This window comes from Dendrobates tinctorius, unplaced genomic scaffold (genome assembly GCF_039654945.1).
Source record: "Dendrobates tinctorius isolate UK_male_01 unplaced genomic scaffold, ASM3965494v1 ptg000111l, whole genome shotgun sequence".
Taxonomy (NCBI): Eukaryota; Metazoa; Chordata; class Amphibia; order Anura; family Dendrobatidae; genus Dendrobates; species Dendrobates tinctorius.
Window position 1 is genome coordinate 37,400,898 of NW_027361779.1, and position 19,020 is coordinate 37,419,917.

General features: G+C 47.1%; 1 protein-coding gene across 3 annotated transcripts in view; it reads left to right on the forward strand.

The window, feature by feature from the left end:
• The window catches only part of PGM3 (phosphoglucomutase 3), a 40,189-nt gene that overhangs the window by 1,324 nt on the left and 19,845 nt on the right, over positions 1-19,020 (forward strand). For 2 of the 3 annotated variants that reach the window (XM_073589661.1, XM_073589663.1), the window contains exons 2-7: positions 9,409-9,613; positions 9,691-9,875; positions 10,614-10,681; positions 12,067-12,200; positions 12,304-12,499; positions 12,966-13,123. In XM_073589661.1, the coding sequence (XP_073445762.1) occupies positions 9,410-9,613; positions 9,691-9,875; positions 10,614-10,681; positions 12,067-12,200; positions 12,304-12,499; positions 12,966-13,123 (945 nt within the window). In that variant the 5' untranslated portion in view covers position 9,409. Of the gene's footprint in view, positions 1-8,746; positions 8,781-9,408; positions 9,614-9,690; positions 9,876-10,613; positions 10,682-12,066; positions 12,201-12,303; positions 12,500-12,965; positions 13,124-19,020 lie in introns of all 3 variants that reach the window. The other variant, XM_073589662.1, reaches the window with a different exon arrangement.

Below are 19,020 nucleotides of genomic sequence, written 5' to 3' on the forward strand. Positions count from 1 at the left end.
ACCCCCCTACATCTCCTCCCTCATTTCTGTCTATCAGCCTAGCCAATCGCTGCGCTCTGCAAACGACTTTCGACTAACCTCTGCACTAATCTGCACCTCCCACTCCCAACTCCAAGACTTCTCCCGTGCTGCTCCTATCCTCTGGAATGCTCTACCCCAAGAAATCAGGACTATCCACAATTTGCATAGTTTTAGGCGCTCCCTCAAAACACATTTGTTCAGAGCGGCCTATCACGTTCCCTAATCAAAGTCATTCTCTGTGTAAGTGTGCGTGTGTAGCCCATTCACTATCTCCATCCTTCACTCCCTCAAGATGGCTGGACCTTCATTTTAAATGCACCATTGTAAATACACACCTGTACTCTGTATCTCCCTCACCTCATTGTAGATTGTAAGCTCTCATGAGCAGGGGCGTCTTATTTCGTCTTATTTTGCTTTAATTATTGTATTGTTAATGTTGTTACTTATGACTTGTGTTTTGAAACTGTTAAACTGTAAAGCGCTGCGGAATATGTTGGCACTATATAAACAAAGATTATTATTATTATTATCTACGTTGACATCGCTGTTGAGCCCAGTGATTGGTTGCAGCGGTCACATGTGAGTTGTGACGTCTCCGCTCTTCCCATGTAGTAATATTTCTGTGTGTAGGTGATGTGCGGTCAGTGTGGTAAGAGTTGTCTGTGTATTATACACCGCAGTCTTCTTTAGCCAGGGGGCCCCTAATCAGTAGGCCGGGGCCAGGTAATGGGGGGCCTCTCCTATCTGTGTATACATTGGATTACAGTACAAAGGCTCCTGATATGCCCCTATTGTAGTTTGACCTTTGGGGGCGAGACCACCAGGCCAAATACAGGGCTATAATATGCTAACTAAGAGAGATATATGTGTGCTGTGGGGGGAGATGGGCGCTGCGTATACTGCAGGGGAGAGAGATGGGCGTATACTGCGGGGGGGGGAGATGGGCGCTGCGTATACTGCGGGGGGGGGGAGATGGGCGCTGCGTATACTGCAGGGGAGAGAGATGGGAGTATACTGCAGGGGGGAGATGGGCGCTGCGTATACTGCAGGGGGGAGATGGGCGCTGCGTATACTGCGGGGGGAGAGATGGGCGCTGCGTATACTGCAGGGGGAGAGATGGGCGATGCGTATACTGCAGGGGGAGAGATGGGCGTATACTGCGGGGGGGGGAGATGGGCGCTGCGTATACTGCGGGGGGGGAGATGGGCGCTGCGTATACTGCAGGGGGAGAGATGGGTGATGCGTATACTGCAGGGGGAGAGATGGGCGATGCGTATACTGCACTGGAGAGATGGGCGCTGCGTATACTGTGGGGGGGGAGGTGGGCGCTGCGTATACTGCGGGGGGAGAGATGGGCGCTGCGCATACTGCACTGGAGAGATGGGCGCTACGTATACTGCAGGGGGAGAGATGGGCGCTGTGTATACTGCGGGGGGAGAGATGGGCGCTGCGCATCCTGTGGGGGGAGAGATGGGCGCTGCGTATACTGCGGGGGGAGAGATGGGCGCTGCGTATACTGAGGGGGGAGAGATGGGCGCTGCGTATACTGCGGGGGGGAGATGGGCGCTGCGTATACTGTGGGGGGAGATGGGCGCTGCGTATACAGTGGGGGGGAGGTGGGCGCTGCGTATACTGCGGGGGGAGAGATGGGCGCTGCGCATCCTGTGGGGGGAGAGATGGGCACTGCGTATACTGCGGGGGGGGGGAGAGATGGGCGCTGCGTATACTGTGGGGGGAGATGGGCGCTGCGTATACTGCGGGGGGAGAGATGGGCGCTGTGTATACTGCAGGGGGAGAGATGGGCACTGCGTATACTGCAGGGGGAGAGATGGGCGCTGCGTATACTGCGGGGGGAGAGATGGGCGCTGCGTATACTGTGGGGGGGGAGATGGGCGCTGTGTATACTGCGGGGGGGGAGGTCGGCGCTGCGTATACTGCGGGGGGAGAGATGGGCGCTGCGCATCCTGTGGGGGGAGATGGGCGCTGCGTATACTGTGGGGGGAGATGGGCGCTGCGTATACTGCGGGGGGGAGGTGGGCGCTGCGTATACTGTGGGGGGAGGTGGGCGCTGTGTATACTGTGGGGGGGAGGTGGGCGCTGCATATACTGCGGGGGGAGAGATGGGCGCTGTGTATACTGTGGGGGGAGATGGGCGCTGTGTATACTGCGGGGGGGAGGTGGGCGCTGCGTATACTGTGGGGAGAGATGGGCGCTGCGTATACTGTGGGGGGAGAGGGCGCTGCGTATACTGTGGGGAGAGATGGGCGCTGCGTATACTGCGGGGGGGGAGGTGGGCGCTGCGTATACTGTGGGGGGAGATGGGTTCTGCGTATACTGTGGGGGGAGGTGGGCACTGTGTATACTGCGGGGGGGAGGTGGGCGCTGCGTATACTGCGGGGGGAGAGATGGGCGCTGTGAATACTGTGGGGGGAGATGGGCGCTGTGTATACTGCGGGGGGGGAGGTGGGCGCTGCGTATACTGTGGGGAGAGATGGGCGCTGCGTATACTGTGGGGAGAGATGGGCGCTGCGTATACTGTGGGGGGAGATGGGCGCTGCGTATACTGTGGGGGGAGATGGGCGCTGCGTATACTGTGGGGGGAGATGGGCGCTGCGTATACTGCAGGGGGGAGATGGGCGCTGCGTATACTGTGGGGGGGACTGCAAGTTCAAAGCAGTTGTCAGATTCCTTGTCTCCCAGCTGGAGACCCCAAAACAGAGAAAAAAAGGCCCTTGTGACAAGAGGTGGGAGAGGAAGAGGACACCTTCATTTATGCTGCACATTTGGCTCAGGACATACATTTTTTTCTTTTCATGCACTTTGGTCTGCGCTTTCTTTGCTGCCCGTCCCCTAGATCCCACGTTTCCAGGATCTTGTTGTGCCATATTCTTATGATGATGGTGTCGTCAATTATAAGATTTCTGGTTGTTATTGTTCTGTCTCTGTGTCATACGATGTCAATATTATTCTGGAAATTGGTATCTCTTGGGTCTCACTCACACATCCACGAAAAATGGTGCCAGTGTCATCGGTGTACGGTCCTGGGTCTGTTTTTACCGTCAGTGTGTAATCAGTGTTTTTCATGGATGGATGAATAAGTGACACAGCTTCTCCTATAGTGTTAACTCCAGAAAGCACACGGACTGGACACTGGTGTCACCCGTGTGCTGTAAGTGTTTTTCACAGACCATTAAACTTGTATCGGCTCTTTTCCTTTGTAATATTAGAATAAAACAGACTTGAGAAAACATGGACATATACAGTTGTGGCCAAAAGTATTGACACCCCTGTAATTCTGTCAGATAATACTCAGTTTCTTCCTGAAAATGATTGCAAACACAAATTCTTTGGTATTATTATCTTCATTTAATTTGTCTTAAATGAAAAAACACAAAAAGAATTGTCCTAAAGCCAAATTGGATATAATTCCACACCAAACATAAAAAAGAGGGTGGACATAAGTATTGGCACAGTTTGAAAAATCATGTGATGCTTCTCTAATTTGTGTAATTAACAGCACCTGTAACTTACCTGTGGCACCTAACAGGTGTTGGCAATAACTAAATCACAGTTGCAGCCAGTTGACATGGATTAAAGTTGACTCAACCTCTGTCCTGTGTCCTTGTGTGTACCACATTGAGCATGGAGAAAAGAAAGAAGACCAAAGAACTGTCTGAGGACTCGAGAAACAAAATTGTGAGGAAGCATGAGCAATCTCAAGGCTACAAGTCCATCTCCAAAGACCTAAATGTTCCTGTGTCTACCGTGCGCAGTGTCATCAAGAAGTTTTAAGCCCATGGCACTGTGGCTAACCTCCGTAGATGTGGACAGAAAAGAAAAATTTACAAGAGATTTCAATGCAAGATTGTGCGGATGTTGGATAAAGAACCTCGACTAACATCCAAACAAGTTCAAGCTGCCCTGCAGTCCGTGGGTACAACAGTGTCAACCCGTACTATCTGTCGGCGTCTGAATGAAAAGGGACTGTATGGTAGGAGACCCAGGAAGACCCCACTTCTTACCCGAGACATAAAAAAGCCAGGCTGTAGTTTGCCAAAACTTACCTGAAAAAGCCTAAAATGTTTTGGAAGAATGTTCTCTGGTCAGATGAGACAAAAGTAGAGCTTTTTGGGCAAAGGCATCAACATAGAGTTTACAGGAGAAAAAAAGAGGCATTCAAAGAAAAAAACACGGTCCCTACAGTCAAACATGGCGGAGGTTCCCTGATGTTTTGGGGTTGCTTTGCTGCCTCTGGCACTGGACTGCTTGACCGTGTGCATGGCATTATGAAGTCTGAAGACTACCAACAAATTTTGCAGCATAATGTAGGGCCCAGTGTGAGAAAGCTGGGTCTCCCTCAGAGGTCATGGGTCTTCCAGCAGGACAATGACCCAAAACACACTTCAAAAAAGCACTAGAAAATGGTTTGAGAGAAAGCACTGGAGACTTCTAAGGTGGCCAGCAATGAGTCCAGACCTGAATCCCATAAAACACCTGTGGAGAGATCTAAAAATGGCAGTTTGGAGAAGGAACCCTTCAAATATCAGGGACCTGGAGCAGTTTGCCAAAGAAGAATGGTCTAAAATTCCAGCAGAGTATTGTAAGAAACTCATTGATGGTTACCGGAAGCGGTTGGTCGCAGTTATTTTGGCTAAAGGTTGTGCAACCAAGTATTAGGATGAGGGTGCCAATACTTTTGTCTGGCCCATTTTTGGAGTTTGTGTGAAATGATCAATGTTTTGCTTTTTGCTTCATTCTCTTTTGTGTTTTTTCATTTAAGACAAATTAAATGAAGATAATAATACCAAAGAATTTGTGTTTGCAATCATTTTCAGGAAGAGACTGAGTATTATCTGACAGAATTGCAGGGGTGTCAATACTTTTGGCCACAACTGTATTGCTCCCACAGTATATAAAGACCCTATATATTGCCTCATACAGTATAATGGGCCCCATATAATGCTGCATACATAAAAGAAAAAAGTCAAATCCTCATCTCCCATTTTCTGCTGCTCCAGTCACTTCATCGTCCTCTGACTCTGCATTGTTCAGCGCAGAGGGTGCGCTGCAGTGACGTTATCATGCCCTCTGACTCTCTGTGATGTCTCGGGACAGGAGCAGCGGGGAAAGGTGCTGGCACTGGGCTCCCCCAACTCATGGGCCCCATAGCGTGCCGGTGTCCCTGACGGCAAGTGGGCCTTGGCACTTGTCCATTTGCGCCGGGTGATGACGCTGGCCCTGCACAGGACTTCAGTAGTCAGAGTATACATATTTGTCCTTTTGGCTGGAGTATGCCTATTATAGTACTTCACAACAGACAGATCTTATTCTTTCAGCCAAATGTACTCCGTATTAAGGGGTCAGTCAGGCACTGGTGGTGTCCGCTGGAACCTGTTGAAGACCCCATGCCTGTCATTGCGGATATCCTTTGAAACCCAGCCTCTGTTCTGGGCTTCAATGGAGACAATCACAGGCTCAAGCAACTAAAATAGAAAATACAGTGAGAAGTAAAAAAAAAAAAAAAGTTTTAAAAAATATAAAGAAAAAAACAAACCAAAAACTCAAAAAAAGTTCAAATTACCCAACTGTTTTCCCACAGTAAAAATAATGATAATAATAAACAAATACACGTGTGACATCACCTTGTCTATAAATGTCTGCTCTGTCAAAATCTGAAAATGATTAACCCAAACACCGTAAACAGAAAAAAAATAAAAATGCCAAAATTGTGGATTTTTTTAAACCCTTTTTTTTCCTTTGTGGTAAAATGAATGGTGTCATTTGAAATGACCTCTCATCCCACAAAAAAACAAACTCTCAGAGGTCTGTGGACAGAAAAATAAAAAAGTTGTGGCTCTTAGAAGAAGGGGAGGATAAAATGAACGCACAAAAACCAAAACATTGGCTGGTCTTGAAAGTGTTCGAATCCATGATTAAGTCCGGTAGGCGGCGATGCTGGCTCAGTTTCTTCCTGAATTCGGTAACGTTTTAATTAGTAAATCTGCCCCATTCAGTTTGTGCTCAGCTGGTAGATGGCGGCCCCTGGGAAGGTATTTCTTTCTCTGAGGGTATGTGCACACAGTGCGGATTCTCCCCCGGATTTTTCCGCACAAAAAACGCAGCTCTTGGCAGAAAACGCAGGTGCATTTTTGCCGTGGTTTTTCAGTGCGGTTTTGCCTGCGGATTTGTATGCATTTTTGTAAGCTAAATAAAGATATGTTAGGCTAGTTTCACATTAGCGTTTACGGCCGCAGCGTCGGGCTGCGCACGTCCGCCGCTAAGCCCCGCCCTCTGCCACGCCTCCGCCGGTAGCTCCGCCTACGGGCGCATGACGCTGCATGCGTCCTGCGTCCCCTATCTTTAGCACTGGGGACGCAGGCCGAGCGCAGGTATGCATTTGGCGGCGCATGCGTCCTTTTGAAGCTGCGCCAAGCGCACCAAATTGCTACAGGTTGCGTTTGGCGCTGGTCGGCGCTCCGTCAAAAGGACGCATGCGCCGCCAAACGTATACCTGCGCTCTGCCTGCTTCCCCAGTGCTAAAGATAGGGGATGCAGGACGCACACAGCGTCATGCGCCCGTAGGCGGAGCTACCGGCGGAGGCGTGGCAGGGGGCGGGGCTTATCGGCAGCCCGATGCTGCGGCCGTAAACGCTAATGTGAAACTAGCCTTATTTAACAAAAAAAAAAGACTTGTGAGTTTCTGTCCAACCTCCTCTTTTACAATTGTCCAACCCACACTCCATTACTGGGTCATTCCATGGTAACTCACATTACAACACAGATAGTAACTTACGTTTCAATACGTTTACTTCTCATATGAAGTAATGGTATTGTAACGTAAGTTACCATCAGCTTTGTAACGTAAGTTACTACATTGTGTTGTAAAGTAAGTTACCAAGTAATAACACTGTATCTTGTATTTAATTTGTATTGTTGAAAAATCAAACTATGTTGAAATCTATTGAGAATAGTGTAATGTACAATGTACATTCACTCATTTTTGTGCCTGCCTTCAAAGAACAATCTGTAGCCATTATTAAGGCTAGTTTCACATTAGCGTTTACGGCCGCAGCGTCGGGCTGCGCACGGCCGCCGCTAAGCCCCGCCCCCTGCCGCGCCTCCGCCGGTAGCTCCGCCTACGGATGCATGACGCTGCATGCGTCCCCTATCTTTAGCACTGGGGACGCAGGCCGTGCGCAGTATGTGTTTGGCGGCGCATGAGTCCTTTTGACGCTACGCCGACCAGCGCCAAACGCAACAGGTTGCAATTTGGTGCGCTCGGCGCAGCGTCAAGAGGACGCATGCGCCGCCAAACGCATACTGCGCACGGCCTGCGTCCCCAGTGCTAAAGATAGGGGACGCAGGACGCATGCAGCGTCATGCGTCCGTAGGCGGTGCTACCGGCAGAGGCGCGGCAGGGGGCAGGGCTTAGCGGCGGCTGTGTGCAGCCCGACGCTGCGGCCGTAAACGCTAATGTGAAACTAGCCTAACTCAGTTTTTGGCTTGTGAATGTAACGTAAGTTACCATGGAATGATCCTACACACACAGACAGATGATGATAGATAGATATGGGATAGATAGATATGGGATAGATATATCCATATATCTATCTATAGATATATCCATAGATATTTCCATAGCTATATCCATAGATAAATCCATATCAATGTTTATTAATGAACAATATGTTTCAGTAAAAAAAAAAAAAAATGGCGTGGGCTCCCGTGCAATTTTCTGCGCCAGAGGGGGAAAGCCGACAATCGGGGGCCTGGGAAGGGGGTAATACCCATGGCCCCTTCAAAGGCTATGAATATCAGCCCACAGCTGTCTGCATAGCCTTTACTAGCTATTAAAATACGGGAACCCCCCAAAAAAAATTGACGTGGGGTCCCCCTATATTTTATAGCCAGGCTGATATTCATAGCTTAGGAAGGGGCCATGGATATTGGCCCCCCCTGGCTACAAATATCAGCCTGCAGCCGCTCCAGAAATGGCGCATCTACAAGATGCCCCAATTCTGGCACTTAGCCCCTCTCTTCCCACTCCCGTGTAGCAGTGGGATATGGGGTAATAAGGGGTTAATGTCACCTTGCTATTGGAAGGTGACATTAAGCCCGGTTAATGCTGGAGAGGCGTCAATAAGACACCTATCCATTATTAATCTTTTGAAAGGGTTAAAAAAAAAACCCACATAGGAATAAAGTCTTTTAATGAAATAAAACACAACACGGTTTTCATCTTTTTATTTAACTCCCAGTTCCAAGCGACGCCCTCGGTCTCCTAGAAAGAATAATAATAATAATAAACCAACCGTATACTCCCTGTCCAACGCAGTCCAATCAATAACGAGGGTCTCACGACGATCTCCCCTATAGAACAGTGACATCAGCAGATGTGACTGCTCTATAGGGCCTCCCAGTGATGAACTGACAGAAGACAATGCCTCCTGCAGTCCATAACTAAGGTTACCTGAGTTCAGAGTCTCACTTTACAGCACTGCTGCGTGAGGGCTAGGGTTAGGGTTACGGGACCTCTTTCCCGGCAGAGAGATACACAGCAGAGGATTACCTGCGCCTGTCATTTCATTGCTGGAGCCCCTGGAGAGCGGTCACATCAGCTGATGTGGCTGCTCTCCATGGGAAATCGTCATGGGTCACTCGTTATTAATTGGACTACGGCGGAAAGGTAAGTATAGGTTGGTTTATTACTTTATTTTTATTACAGGTGAACGATGGCTTTGGGGAATTAGGTGTGTGCGGTGAGTATGTACTCTGTTATGTGTTGTATATGTTGTATGTTTTTTTTTTTTTTTCATTCAACACATTAGCCGGATGATGGGAGTACTACTGAAAATAAACCGCAGCAAATCTGCGCGGAATTTTCCACAGCATGTTCACAGCGGATTTGGTTTTCCATAGGTTTACATGGTACTGTACACCGCATGGAAAACTGCTGCGGATCCGCAGGGCCAAATCCACAACGTGTGCACATACCCTTACACTTCACGATTCTTCTCTTACATGTAGGATTCCTGTGCGTAGCCACTAGAGGGCATCTTCCAATCCCTGCATTGGAATCCATGCTACGTGCTGAGGAGTGTGAGGAAGCGTCCATCACTCAGCTCTCTGAAGGATGAAGCTGTCTTGTCAGTTGGGTCCTTGTAACCCATCAGGATACAGACTAACCCTACATCTAGGTGTGGAGCCGTGCCGGTATGGCAGTGTGTACTCCGAGCAGCATTGGCTAACCTTGCAGTCATGTGTTGGCCCTAATGCGGGCATTGTGGCTAACCCTTTTTAACACTTGGTTCATTTACACCACTAGTATCTGGCAATAGATACACTAAAAGTTTGTGTGACACTGTTGATGAACTGTATATTTTCCAGGATGCATTTGGAAGCCGTGCTGAGATCATCTGCTCGCCATGCCAGGCCTGCCGGACTCACACTCGAGTATGGCACCGCAGGATTTCGGACCAAAGCAGAACACCTGGAGCATGTTATGTACCGCATGGGCCTACTAGCTGTGCTTAGGTCAAAGAAGACCAAGGCTGTTATTGGAGTTATGGTCACTGCCTCTCACAACCCTGAGGTTAGTGGGAATGGCTTCTGTTCTGTTTTCTGACCTCATGGTGTACCCGATCACATCACTGAACTATTCTTACCTAGGAAGATAATGGTGTAAAGCTAGTGGATCCTATGGGAGAAATGCTTGTTCAGGAATGGGAGTCGTATGCTACTAACCTGGCGAATGCTGAGGAGCACGAATTACAGACAGTGCTGACGAACATAATCAAGCAGGAGTCCATCCGCATGCAGGACGAGTCTTGTGTGGCCATTGGAAGAGATACACGGTAAGCACAGTGACGTTCTCGGGCTCGGCTCAGGCCACACTTGCTCTGTGGTTTCCTTTACTTACGGATACAAACACTTAACTGGATCTGACGCTTCCGTACGGTGGCAGAAGGTTGTACATCTCCACCCAAAGGTAAGAGTGACTTAGCGGTATCGAGCCTCTGGGACTTCTCAGGCTCCATGTGTACCATGCTTCATTTGGTATTTATTGAGCTACAATATTGTTTTTCTGTGGGATTTGTATGGAAAAGCTCACAGTATAATATTGGACTTCTAGGAAAGTCTCATGTATTTTACATGGTTGTCTCATTACAGCCCGGTAAATGGTGGGGCTCTTATACGGGCATGTCTGTGAGGACTAACATGTCCTTTTGGTACAAAACCAGTATTGTGACTATTTTGTCACGTTATTCCACTTATAAAATACTAGTAGATAGCCCGCCCTAGGGCGGGGACTGTAATAGATGATACATCGGCTTAAGGGCAGAGTGTATGTGTAATATTAATCAGAAGTCCTGGGTGCTGTAGGTCAGACATGCTACTCAAGTCCCTGACTGAAGGAGCATTTCTGGCGCAACGCAGTGAGGCACACGGCACTTAGAAGAGGTGCCGAATTCACGAAGTGCCGTGCTCCTCTTATTCTGCGCCTCTTACTCCTGTGAGACTGGTGCAGCGTGATCGGGCGCCATGCTATTCTTGACGAATCGGACGCTATATTTCTATGTTTCTGTTTGCAGGCCAAGCAGTGACCATCTTTCCCTTGCAGTTGTGGATGGAATTTCTGCTCTTGAATCCAAATACCAAGGTACGTAAAATGCTGAAGGGTGTCATATTCCTACGGATTTCTCAGCTTCTGGTAGAATGATTATCCTGGAGACAGCACTCCTCATGTGACCACTTGTTACATTGTCTGATTACATGTGTTTTATACCTGTGGGTTTTCTGCATCTAATGCATTTTTTATGGAGAAAATCTGCACATAAAACTCAGCGTACCCGCGAGAGAAATTCACATGTTGCAAATTTGAAACACACCACAGGTCAGTTTATGCTGTATTTAAAAAAAAAAAAGCACAGAGGGGTGAGAGTTCTATAAATCCCATCCACTTTTCTGCAACTGTAAGACTCATAGTGGGAACTTAGAGGGGTATTCTCATCTCCAAGATCCTATCCCAATAAGTAGTAGGTGTAATGCCTCCAATTAGAAATGTAGTATAGTTTTTCTGATTTGCTATGTCTATTTCCTCATGTGCAGGTATTGCAGGACCTTAGGTATGCATGGTTACAACCAGTGATATAGTGACAGCTGCTAGTGGTCACTGGTGGTAACCATGGATACCTAAGGTCCTGCAATACCTGCACATGAGGAAATAGACATAGCGAATCAGAAAAACTATACTACATTTCTAACTGGAGGCATTTGTTAATATTATTATTACTATTACACCTACTACATATTGGGATATGATCTTAAAGATGGGAATATCCTTTTAACCTAAAGGTAAGAGATCCTAGCTTCAGTATTAAATGTTCAAGGTCTGGAGGAAGAAAAGCGAGGTGGGACAATTGCTTCTGTAAGTGAAGAAGCGTAGCTGTAGATGGGAAAGCTATGTAGTGCACTAAAATTATAGGAAGGAGGATTCAGGTGACTCCTATTTATGCTTGTTGAATCCTATAGCTTTACTATTTGCCAGACACACTTTCAAGATTTGCTATGGATTACTTGTTACACCAGTGTGAAGGTTAATGCAGGTTTTTGACAAATCAGTCTAGTCACATCAAACTGCATACTGGCTGAGAGACCAGTTCTGGGAAAGGGAGGCATTAGACAATTGCTTGAACAGTGCATGCTGGGAAGTGGTAAAGGAGGTTCCTGCACCTGTAGTGCTGACAGAATGCTGATGAAGAGGAAGCTCCCACTCAAGAAGTGTGGATAGCAAGTTACTGAGCATGAGAAACAACAGTTCCTAGACATATTAGACTGGTATATAAACCAAAAGCAATTCCAACTTGTAGTGTGTAAGGTAAGCAAGATTTTGCTTTGCCATAGGGTTTGGGCTGCAGAACAGGTAAGTGTTAAAACACAGCTCTGTTAGTGTGAAGGACCTAATGAACACCTACAATGTCCCACTGGATTTTTGCCGCGCAGTTCTTATTTCAGCCCTCAGTGCTATTAATGTTGTGTTTGCAGATTATGGCCTGGTGACCACACCACAGCTACACTACATTGTGTGCTGCCGCAATACAGATGGAAGATATGGGGAGCCGACTGAGGAAGGATACTACCAAAAACTGTCAAAAGCGTTTATTGCTTTAGTCAAACAGGTGCCACAAACCATTCATCAGAACTTTATGTTAAGAATACAATGTACAGGAATGCTAATATATAGTCTCTAATGAAATAACCTATATTTCTGTCTCTCATTAGTCTCCTGACTGTGACTCAGGAAAGAAGTGCTTGAGCATAGATGGGGCCAATGGCATCGGTGCCTTGAAGATAAAGGAGATGGAGCCGCATCTTCAGTCCATGCTTTCCCTACAGCTCTTCAATGATGGCTCCAATGGGAGATTAAACCACATGTGCGGAGCAGACTATGTGAAGGTTCAGCAGAAACTTCCCGAAGGTAAATGGGTCTTGAGATAACATGACCTCCTCTGGGTTTCCTACAAACACTTTGTTGTGGTGGGCTTGAAAATGAGATGCCCCTAAGCTTTCCCAGACTCCCCGATTGGTGAGGGCCACATTTTTCCTACAATTTCAAGAATTATTACCTCATATTTTTGCGTCTACTGACTGAAATGAGGGAAAATTAATTCCATGAATTTGAGAATTTTTAATAATCATCGTGACACGAGATGGTTGACTTAATTTTTAGCTAATTCTTGATTTAATCAAAAACCTACCGGTACATTACACGCGTCACATATTTTGTGATCGTGCTGTCTGTATTTGCCCTGATTATTTGTTATGGCTATAAGCCCCACATATGGCATCCTGTAAGATAAACTGTATATAGTTCTTGCCAAGTACTCTTCTCGCCAGTACCTTGTGTCTGAGTTTTTCAATTTTTCCTCTTCCTTTCGCTGCAGGTATTGATGTGAAGCCCGGAGAGCGATGCTGTTCATTTGATGGCGATGCTGACCGCATTGTTTACTACTACAAGGACAGCAACGATTGCTTCCACCTTCTAGATGGGGATAAGATTGCCACACTGATCAGCACTTTCATCAAAGAACTCTTAGTAAAGGTGACTTAGTCCGTAACATATGTGAAAGACGGGAGCACTTACACCCCTATTCATCAATACTTTTATGCCAGGACTCTGGCGTAAATGGCTTTGAAAAGTCACAAACTTTGTGCACCTCACAGAGTTGTTCAAATATGTTGCAATTTGTGGCATTTTTATGCTAGCTTCACCTGGCTTGGTCAAAATGGGTGAAGCTTGGGCTGAACACCTCTTAATGAATCAGGCGCCTCTGATTCCAGCATTCTTCCTCTTCAAGACTTGCATGAACGTCCGTGTTTATGAATCGGGCATTAAAGGGGTTATCCACTACTAGGACAACCCCTTCTTGATTTAAATGTTTATCCCCGATAAAATAAAAAAGCCTATACTCACTTCCCATGCTAGCTCCATTCTTGTGGTGTCGGCATTCGCTCTCCCAACCGCAGGTACAGTTGTTGTGACACGTGAGACTGGCGCCTAATCAGCGCTGGCGTCACTGTCCCCGCCTTCTGTCGAGTTGAACATATAGAGAGTGTCAGGGCTGTTGCTGATGTCTCACTTCCTCTTCATGTTTAATTCCACAGAAGGCAGGGACAGTAATGCCAGCGCTGATTGGGCGCCGGTCTCACGTGTCACAACAACAGCATGGGTGTCCCAGGTAGAGCGAGTGCCGACACCGCAGGAACGGTGCTGGCACGGGAGGAGAGTATAAGCTTTTTTATTTTTAGACATTTTGAGCAAAATTTATAGTTTTCAAGGCAAACCTTTTAAATGAGCGGTAAATATGGGCTTTTCTAGTCTCAGAAGTAAATTCTGCAGTCACTCTGTGTCTTCAGACTGCTGAATCTTAAGTGTGCACTCATGATTCTACTATATTCCCTATGTGGGTGGACAGTCATGTGGGTGTCCGTATATATGCAATTTGCATACTTGTGGTCACGCGCTGATTTAAGGGGGTTTTACACATAGCGATATCGCTAGCAATACTGTATCGCTAAAGCATCACCGATTTGGTGACGAAGCAGCGATATCGCTATGTGTGATACTTACCTCCGACCGGCTCACCCGCTGTCTGTCGCTGATCGCGCAGCTCCATTTCTTGTCGGCCGCTTCCTGCTGGGCTTGCTGCTGGCACCAACGAACGACGCGTGGACGCGGACGGGAGGACGCGAGGATCGCTACATGTGAAAGGTAAGTAACGACCGCCGACCGCTGCTGCATCGCTGTGAGATCTGCCTGTGTGGCAGCTCATTAGTGACCATTTAGCGATGCACCAACGATCCTGACCGCGTCATATCGCTGGTCGGGATCGCTGGTGCATCGCTAAATGTAAAGGGGCCTTTAGACTCTCGTCTGCTAGAACATTGAGAGGCGGAGGAGAATCTAGTCGGCACATGATGATCCACCCGCACGTGAAATCGTGACTGCGTTTATTGCACACTGTCTTGATTTGGCAGTCTGCAGATTCTTCTTCTTAGACATATTAAGCTTTGGGTTAGGGTTTTTTCAAAACTTAAAAAATTATGACAACTAGTGTTGAGTGCAAGTGCTCGCTACTTGAGTTTGCATCGGGGTGCTCGGGTATGCACTGAGTATCACGGGTGCTCCAGCGACATGCTCGAGTCTCCACCCCGCGTGTGTCGCAGATGTTAAGACACCCAAAAAAACATGCGGGAATTGCCTTTCATACATGGCAATCCCCGTGTGTTTATTTTTTTGGTGCCTTAACAGCAGTGACATAAGCGGGACAGAGACTTGAGTATGTCACTTAAGCACCCACAATACTCGGTGCATACCCGAGCACCAGATGCAAACTCGAGTAGCGATCACTTACACTGAATGCTAATGACATATTCAATATGATCAGTTGGAATGATAACACAATATCAGGCTGTGCTGCTGTAATAAAGAATCCTTGGGACCAAGATGTTCATAGGAGTTCTGTCTGCACATAACCAGCTCAGGTGAGCACCTTCCTTTTGCTTTCCTTTGAACCTAAAAGGGTATCACCTAATGGTTTTGTGCACTTTCTGTTCCCCCACAGCTTTTATACCATGTTCAATATAACGACATAATTTTATAAAATTCTGTATAGTACCTTTAGGTTCAAAATCCTCATTATTTCCCTGGATAAAATCCTTGAGAAGTGTAGTTTCCAAAATGGGGTCATTTGTAGGGAGTTTCTGCTGTTTGGTTGCCATAGGTGCCCTGCAAATGTGACATGCTGCCAGCAATCTATTTCGGCCAATTTATGTTCCAAAATTTCAACACTGCTCCTTCCGTTCTGAGCCCTGCTGTTTGTTCAAACAGAACTTTTTGACTACATGTGGGGTGTTGCCGAGCTCATAAAGTGAGTAACAAACTGTGAGGTCCATTGTTTGGTGTTACCTTTTGCAAAAGTGAGCAATTTGCGGCTAAAGCAAGTTTTTTTGTGAAAAAATGTACTTTTATTATATGACGATCTAATGTTATCAAATTCTGTGTCGTACCTGTGGGTTCAAAATGCTCACTATACCCCTGAATAAAATCCTTGAGGCGTGTAGTTTCCAAAATGGGATCAGTTGTTGGGGGTTTCTGCTGTTTAGGTACCTTAGGGGCCCTGCAAATACGACATGGTGCTTGCCATCTTTCAGCCAAATTTGTATTTTGTTAGAGAAATTAGAAATTGCTGATCAACTTTGAACCCTTCTAACTTCCTAACAAAAAAAATGTTTATAAAATGATGCAGATGTAAAGTAGACATGTGAGAAGTGTTAGTTATACCACACAAAATAGTTAATAAATATCTGATTTTAAGGCATAAAAGGTAAAGTTTGAAAATTGTGACATTTTCAAATTTTTGGGGGTGAAATTTAAAGTATTTTCATAAATATACACCAATCAGATCAAACAAAATTTACTACTAACATAAAGTACAATGTGTCAGCCAGAGCCACCAGACTACTACCCCTAATATCCCACATCATCCCGTCAGCCAGAGCCACCGGACAACTACCACTAATATCCCACATCATCCAGTCAGCCAGAGCCAAAGGACTACTACCTCTAATATTCCACATTGTCCCATCATCCAGAGCCACCGGACTACTACTCCTAATATCCCACATCATCCCGTCAGAGCCACCGGAATACTACTCCTAATATCCCACATCATCCCGTCAGCCAGAGCCACCGGACTACTACCCCTAATATCCCACATCATTCTGTCAGCCAGAGCCACCGAACAACTACCCCTAATATCCCACATCATCCTGTCAGCCAGAGCCACTGGACTACTACCCCTAATATCCCACATCATCCTGTTAGCCTGGGGTCAGAACCAGAGCGCTAAGTGGAATGGTCCTAACTTCCATACCGGGGATCCCTTTAAGAGAGCCTGGGATCAGAACCAGAGCTCTGAGTGTATTTGCCCTGACCTGACTTGCATACCAATAATCCCTTTAATAGAACCCTGGAGTCAGAATCAGAGCGCTGAGGGATTTGCCCTAACTTCCATACAGGAGATCCCTTTAAGAGAGCCTGTGGTCAGTACCAGAGCATTTGAAGGCAATTGCCCTGACTTCCATACCAGGGATCCCTTTAAGAGAGCCTGGGGTCAGAACCAGAACGCTGAGTGGAACGGTCCTAACTTCCATACCGGGGATCCCTTTTAGAGAGGCTTGGTGTCAGAACCAGAGCTCTGAGTGGATTTGCCCTGACTTCCATACCAATGATCCCTTTAATAGAAGCCTGGGATGAAAATCAGAGTGCTGAGTGATTTACCATAACTTCCATACCGGAGATTCCTTTAAAAGAGGCCTGGGGTCAGTACCAAAGCGCAGAGTGGATTTGCCCTCACTTTCATACCGGGGATTCCTTTAAGAGAGCCTGTGGTCAGTACCAGAGCATTTGAAGGCAATTGCCCTGACTTCCATACCAGGGATCCCTTTAAGAGAGCCTGGGGTCAGAACCAGAACGCTGAGTGGAACGGTCCTAACTTCCATACCGGGGATCCCTTTTAGAGAGGCTTGGTGTCAGAACCAGAGCTCTGAGTGGATTTGCCCTGACTTCCATACCAATGATCCCTTTAATAGAAGCCTGGGATGAAAATCAGAGTGCTGAGTGATTTACCATAACTTCCATACCGGAGATTCCTTTAAAAGAGGCCTGGGGTCAGTACCAAAGCGCAGAGTCGGTTTGCCCTAACTTCCATATCGGGGATCCCTTTAAGAGAGCCTTGGGACAGAACCAGACCGCTGAGTGGGTTTGCCCTAACTTCCATACCGGGGATCCCTTTAAGAGAGCCTGGGATCAGAACCAGAGCGCTGAGTGGATTTACCTTGACTTGCATACCAATGATCCCTTTAATAGAAGCCTGGGGTCATAATCAGAGCGCTGAGGGATTTGCCCTAACTTCCATACAGGAGATCCCTTTAACCCCTTAATCCCATATGACGTACTATCCCGTCCATGTGCCCTGGGACTTAATTCCCAGGGACGGGATAGTACGTCATAGCGATCAGCGGCGCCCACGTGGTGAGCTTCGCTGATCGCGGCCGGGTGTCAGCTGATTATCACAGCTGACACCCGGCACAATGTGTCAGGGGCAGTCACGGACTGCCCCCGACACGTTAACCCCTTGCACACCGCGATCAAACACGATCGCGGTGTACCGGGGGTTAAAGGGAAGCATCGGCAGGGAGGGGGCTCCCTCTGTGCTTCCCTGAGCCCCCCACGGCAGCGCAATGGCGTCTGATCTCAATTCCAGCCAATTCTGAGTTGAAAAAGTCAAATGGTGCTCCTTCCCTTCCAAGCTCTACCATGCGTCCAAACAGTGTTTTTCCCCCACATATGGGGTATCAGCATACTCAGGACAAATTGCAAAACAACTTTTGGGGTCCAATTTCTCCTGTTACCCTTAGGAAAATAAAAAATTGGGGGCAAAAATATCATTTTTGTGGAAAAAAATGATTTTTTTATTTTCATGCCCGGGCGTTATAAACTTCTGTGAAGCACTTGGGGGTTCAAAGTACTCACCACACATCTAGATAAGTTCCGTGGGGGGTCTAGTTTCCAAAATGGGGTCATTTGTGGGGAGTTTCAATAGTTTAGGTACATCAGGGGCTCTCCAAACGCACATGACACCCGCAGACCATTCCATCAAAGTCTGCATTCCAAAACGTCACTACTTCCCTTACGAGACCCGACGTGTGCCCATACAGTAGTTTTCTCCCACATATGGGGTATCAGCGTACTCAGGACAAATTGGACAACAACTTTTGGGGTCCAATTTCTCCTGTTACCCTTGGGAAAATAAAAAAATTGGGGACTAATTGATCATGTTTGTGGAAAAAATACAATTTTTTTATTTTCATGCCCGGGCATTATAAACTTCTGTGAAGCACTGGAGGGGTCAAAGTGCTCACCACACATCTAGATAAGTTCCTTGGGGGGTCTAGTTTCCAAAATGGTGTCATTTGTGGGGGGTTTCCACTGTTCTGGTACATCAGGGGCTCTCCAAACGCGACATGGTGTCCGATCTCATTTCCAGGCAAAACCGTCAAATGGCGCTGCTTCCCTTCCGAGCACTGCCATGCGCCCAAATAGTGGTCTACCCCCACATATGGGGTATCAGCGTACTCAGGACAAATTGCACAATAACTTTTATGGTCCTGTTACCTTTGGGAAAATAAAAATTGGGGGTGAAAACTGAAGATCATTTTTAAGGGGTTAAGAGAGCCTGGGGTCAGTACCAGAGCATTTGAAGGCAATTGCCCCGACTTCCATACCGGAGATCCCTTTAAGAAAGGCCAGGAGTCAGTACCAAAGCGCAGAGTGGATTTGCCCTAAATTCCATACTAATGATCCCTTTAAAAGAAACTGGGGTCAGAACCACAGAGCTGAGTGGAACGGTCCTAATTTCCATACCGGAGATCCCT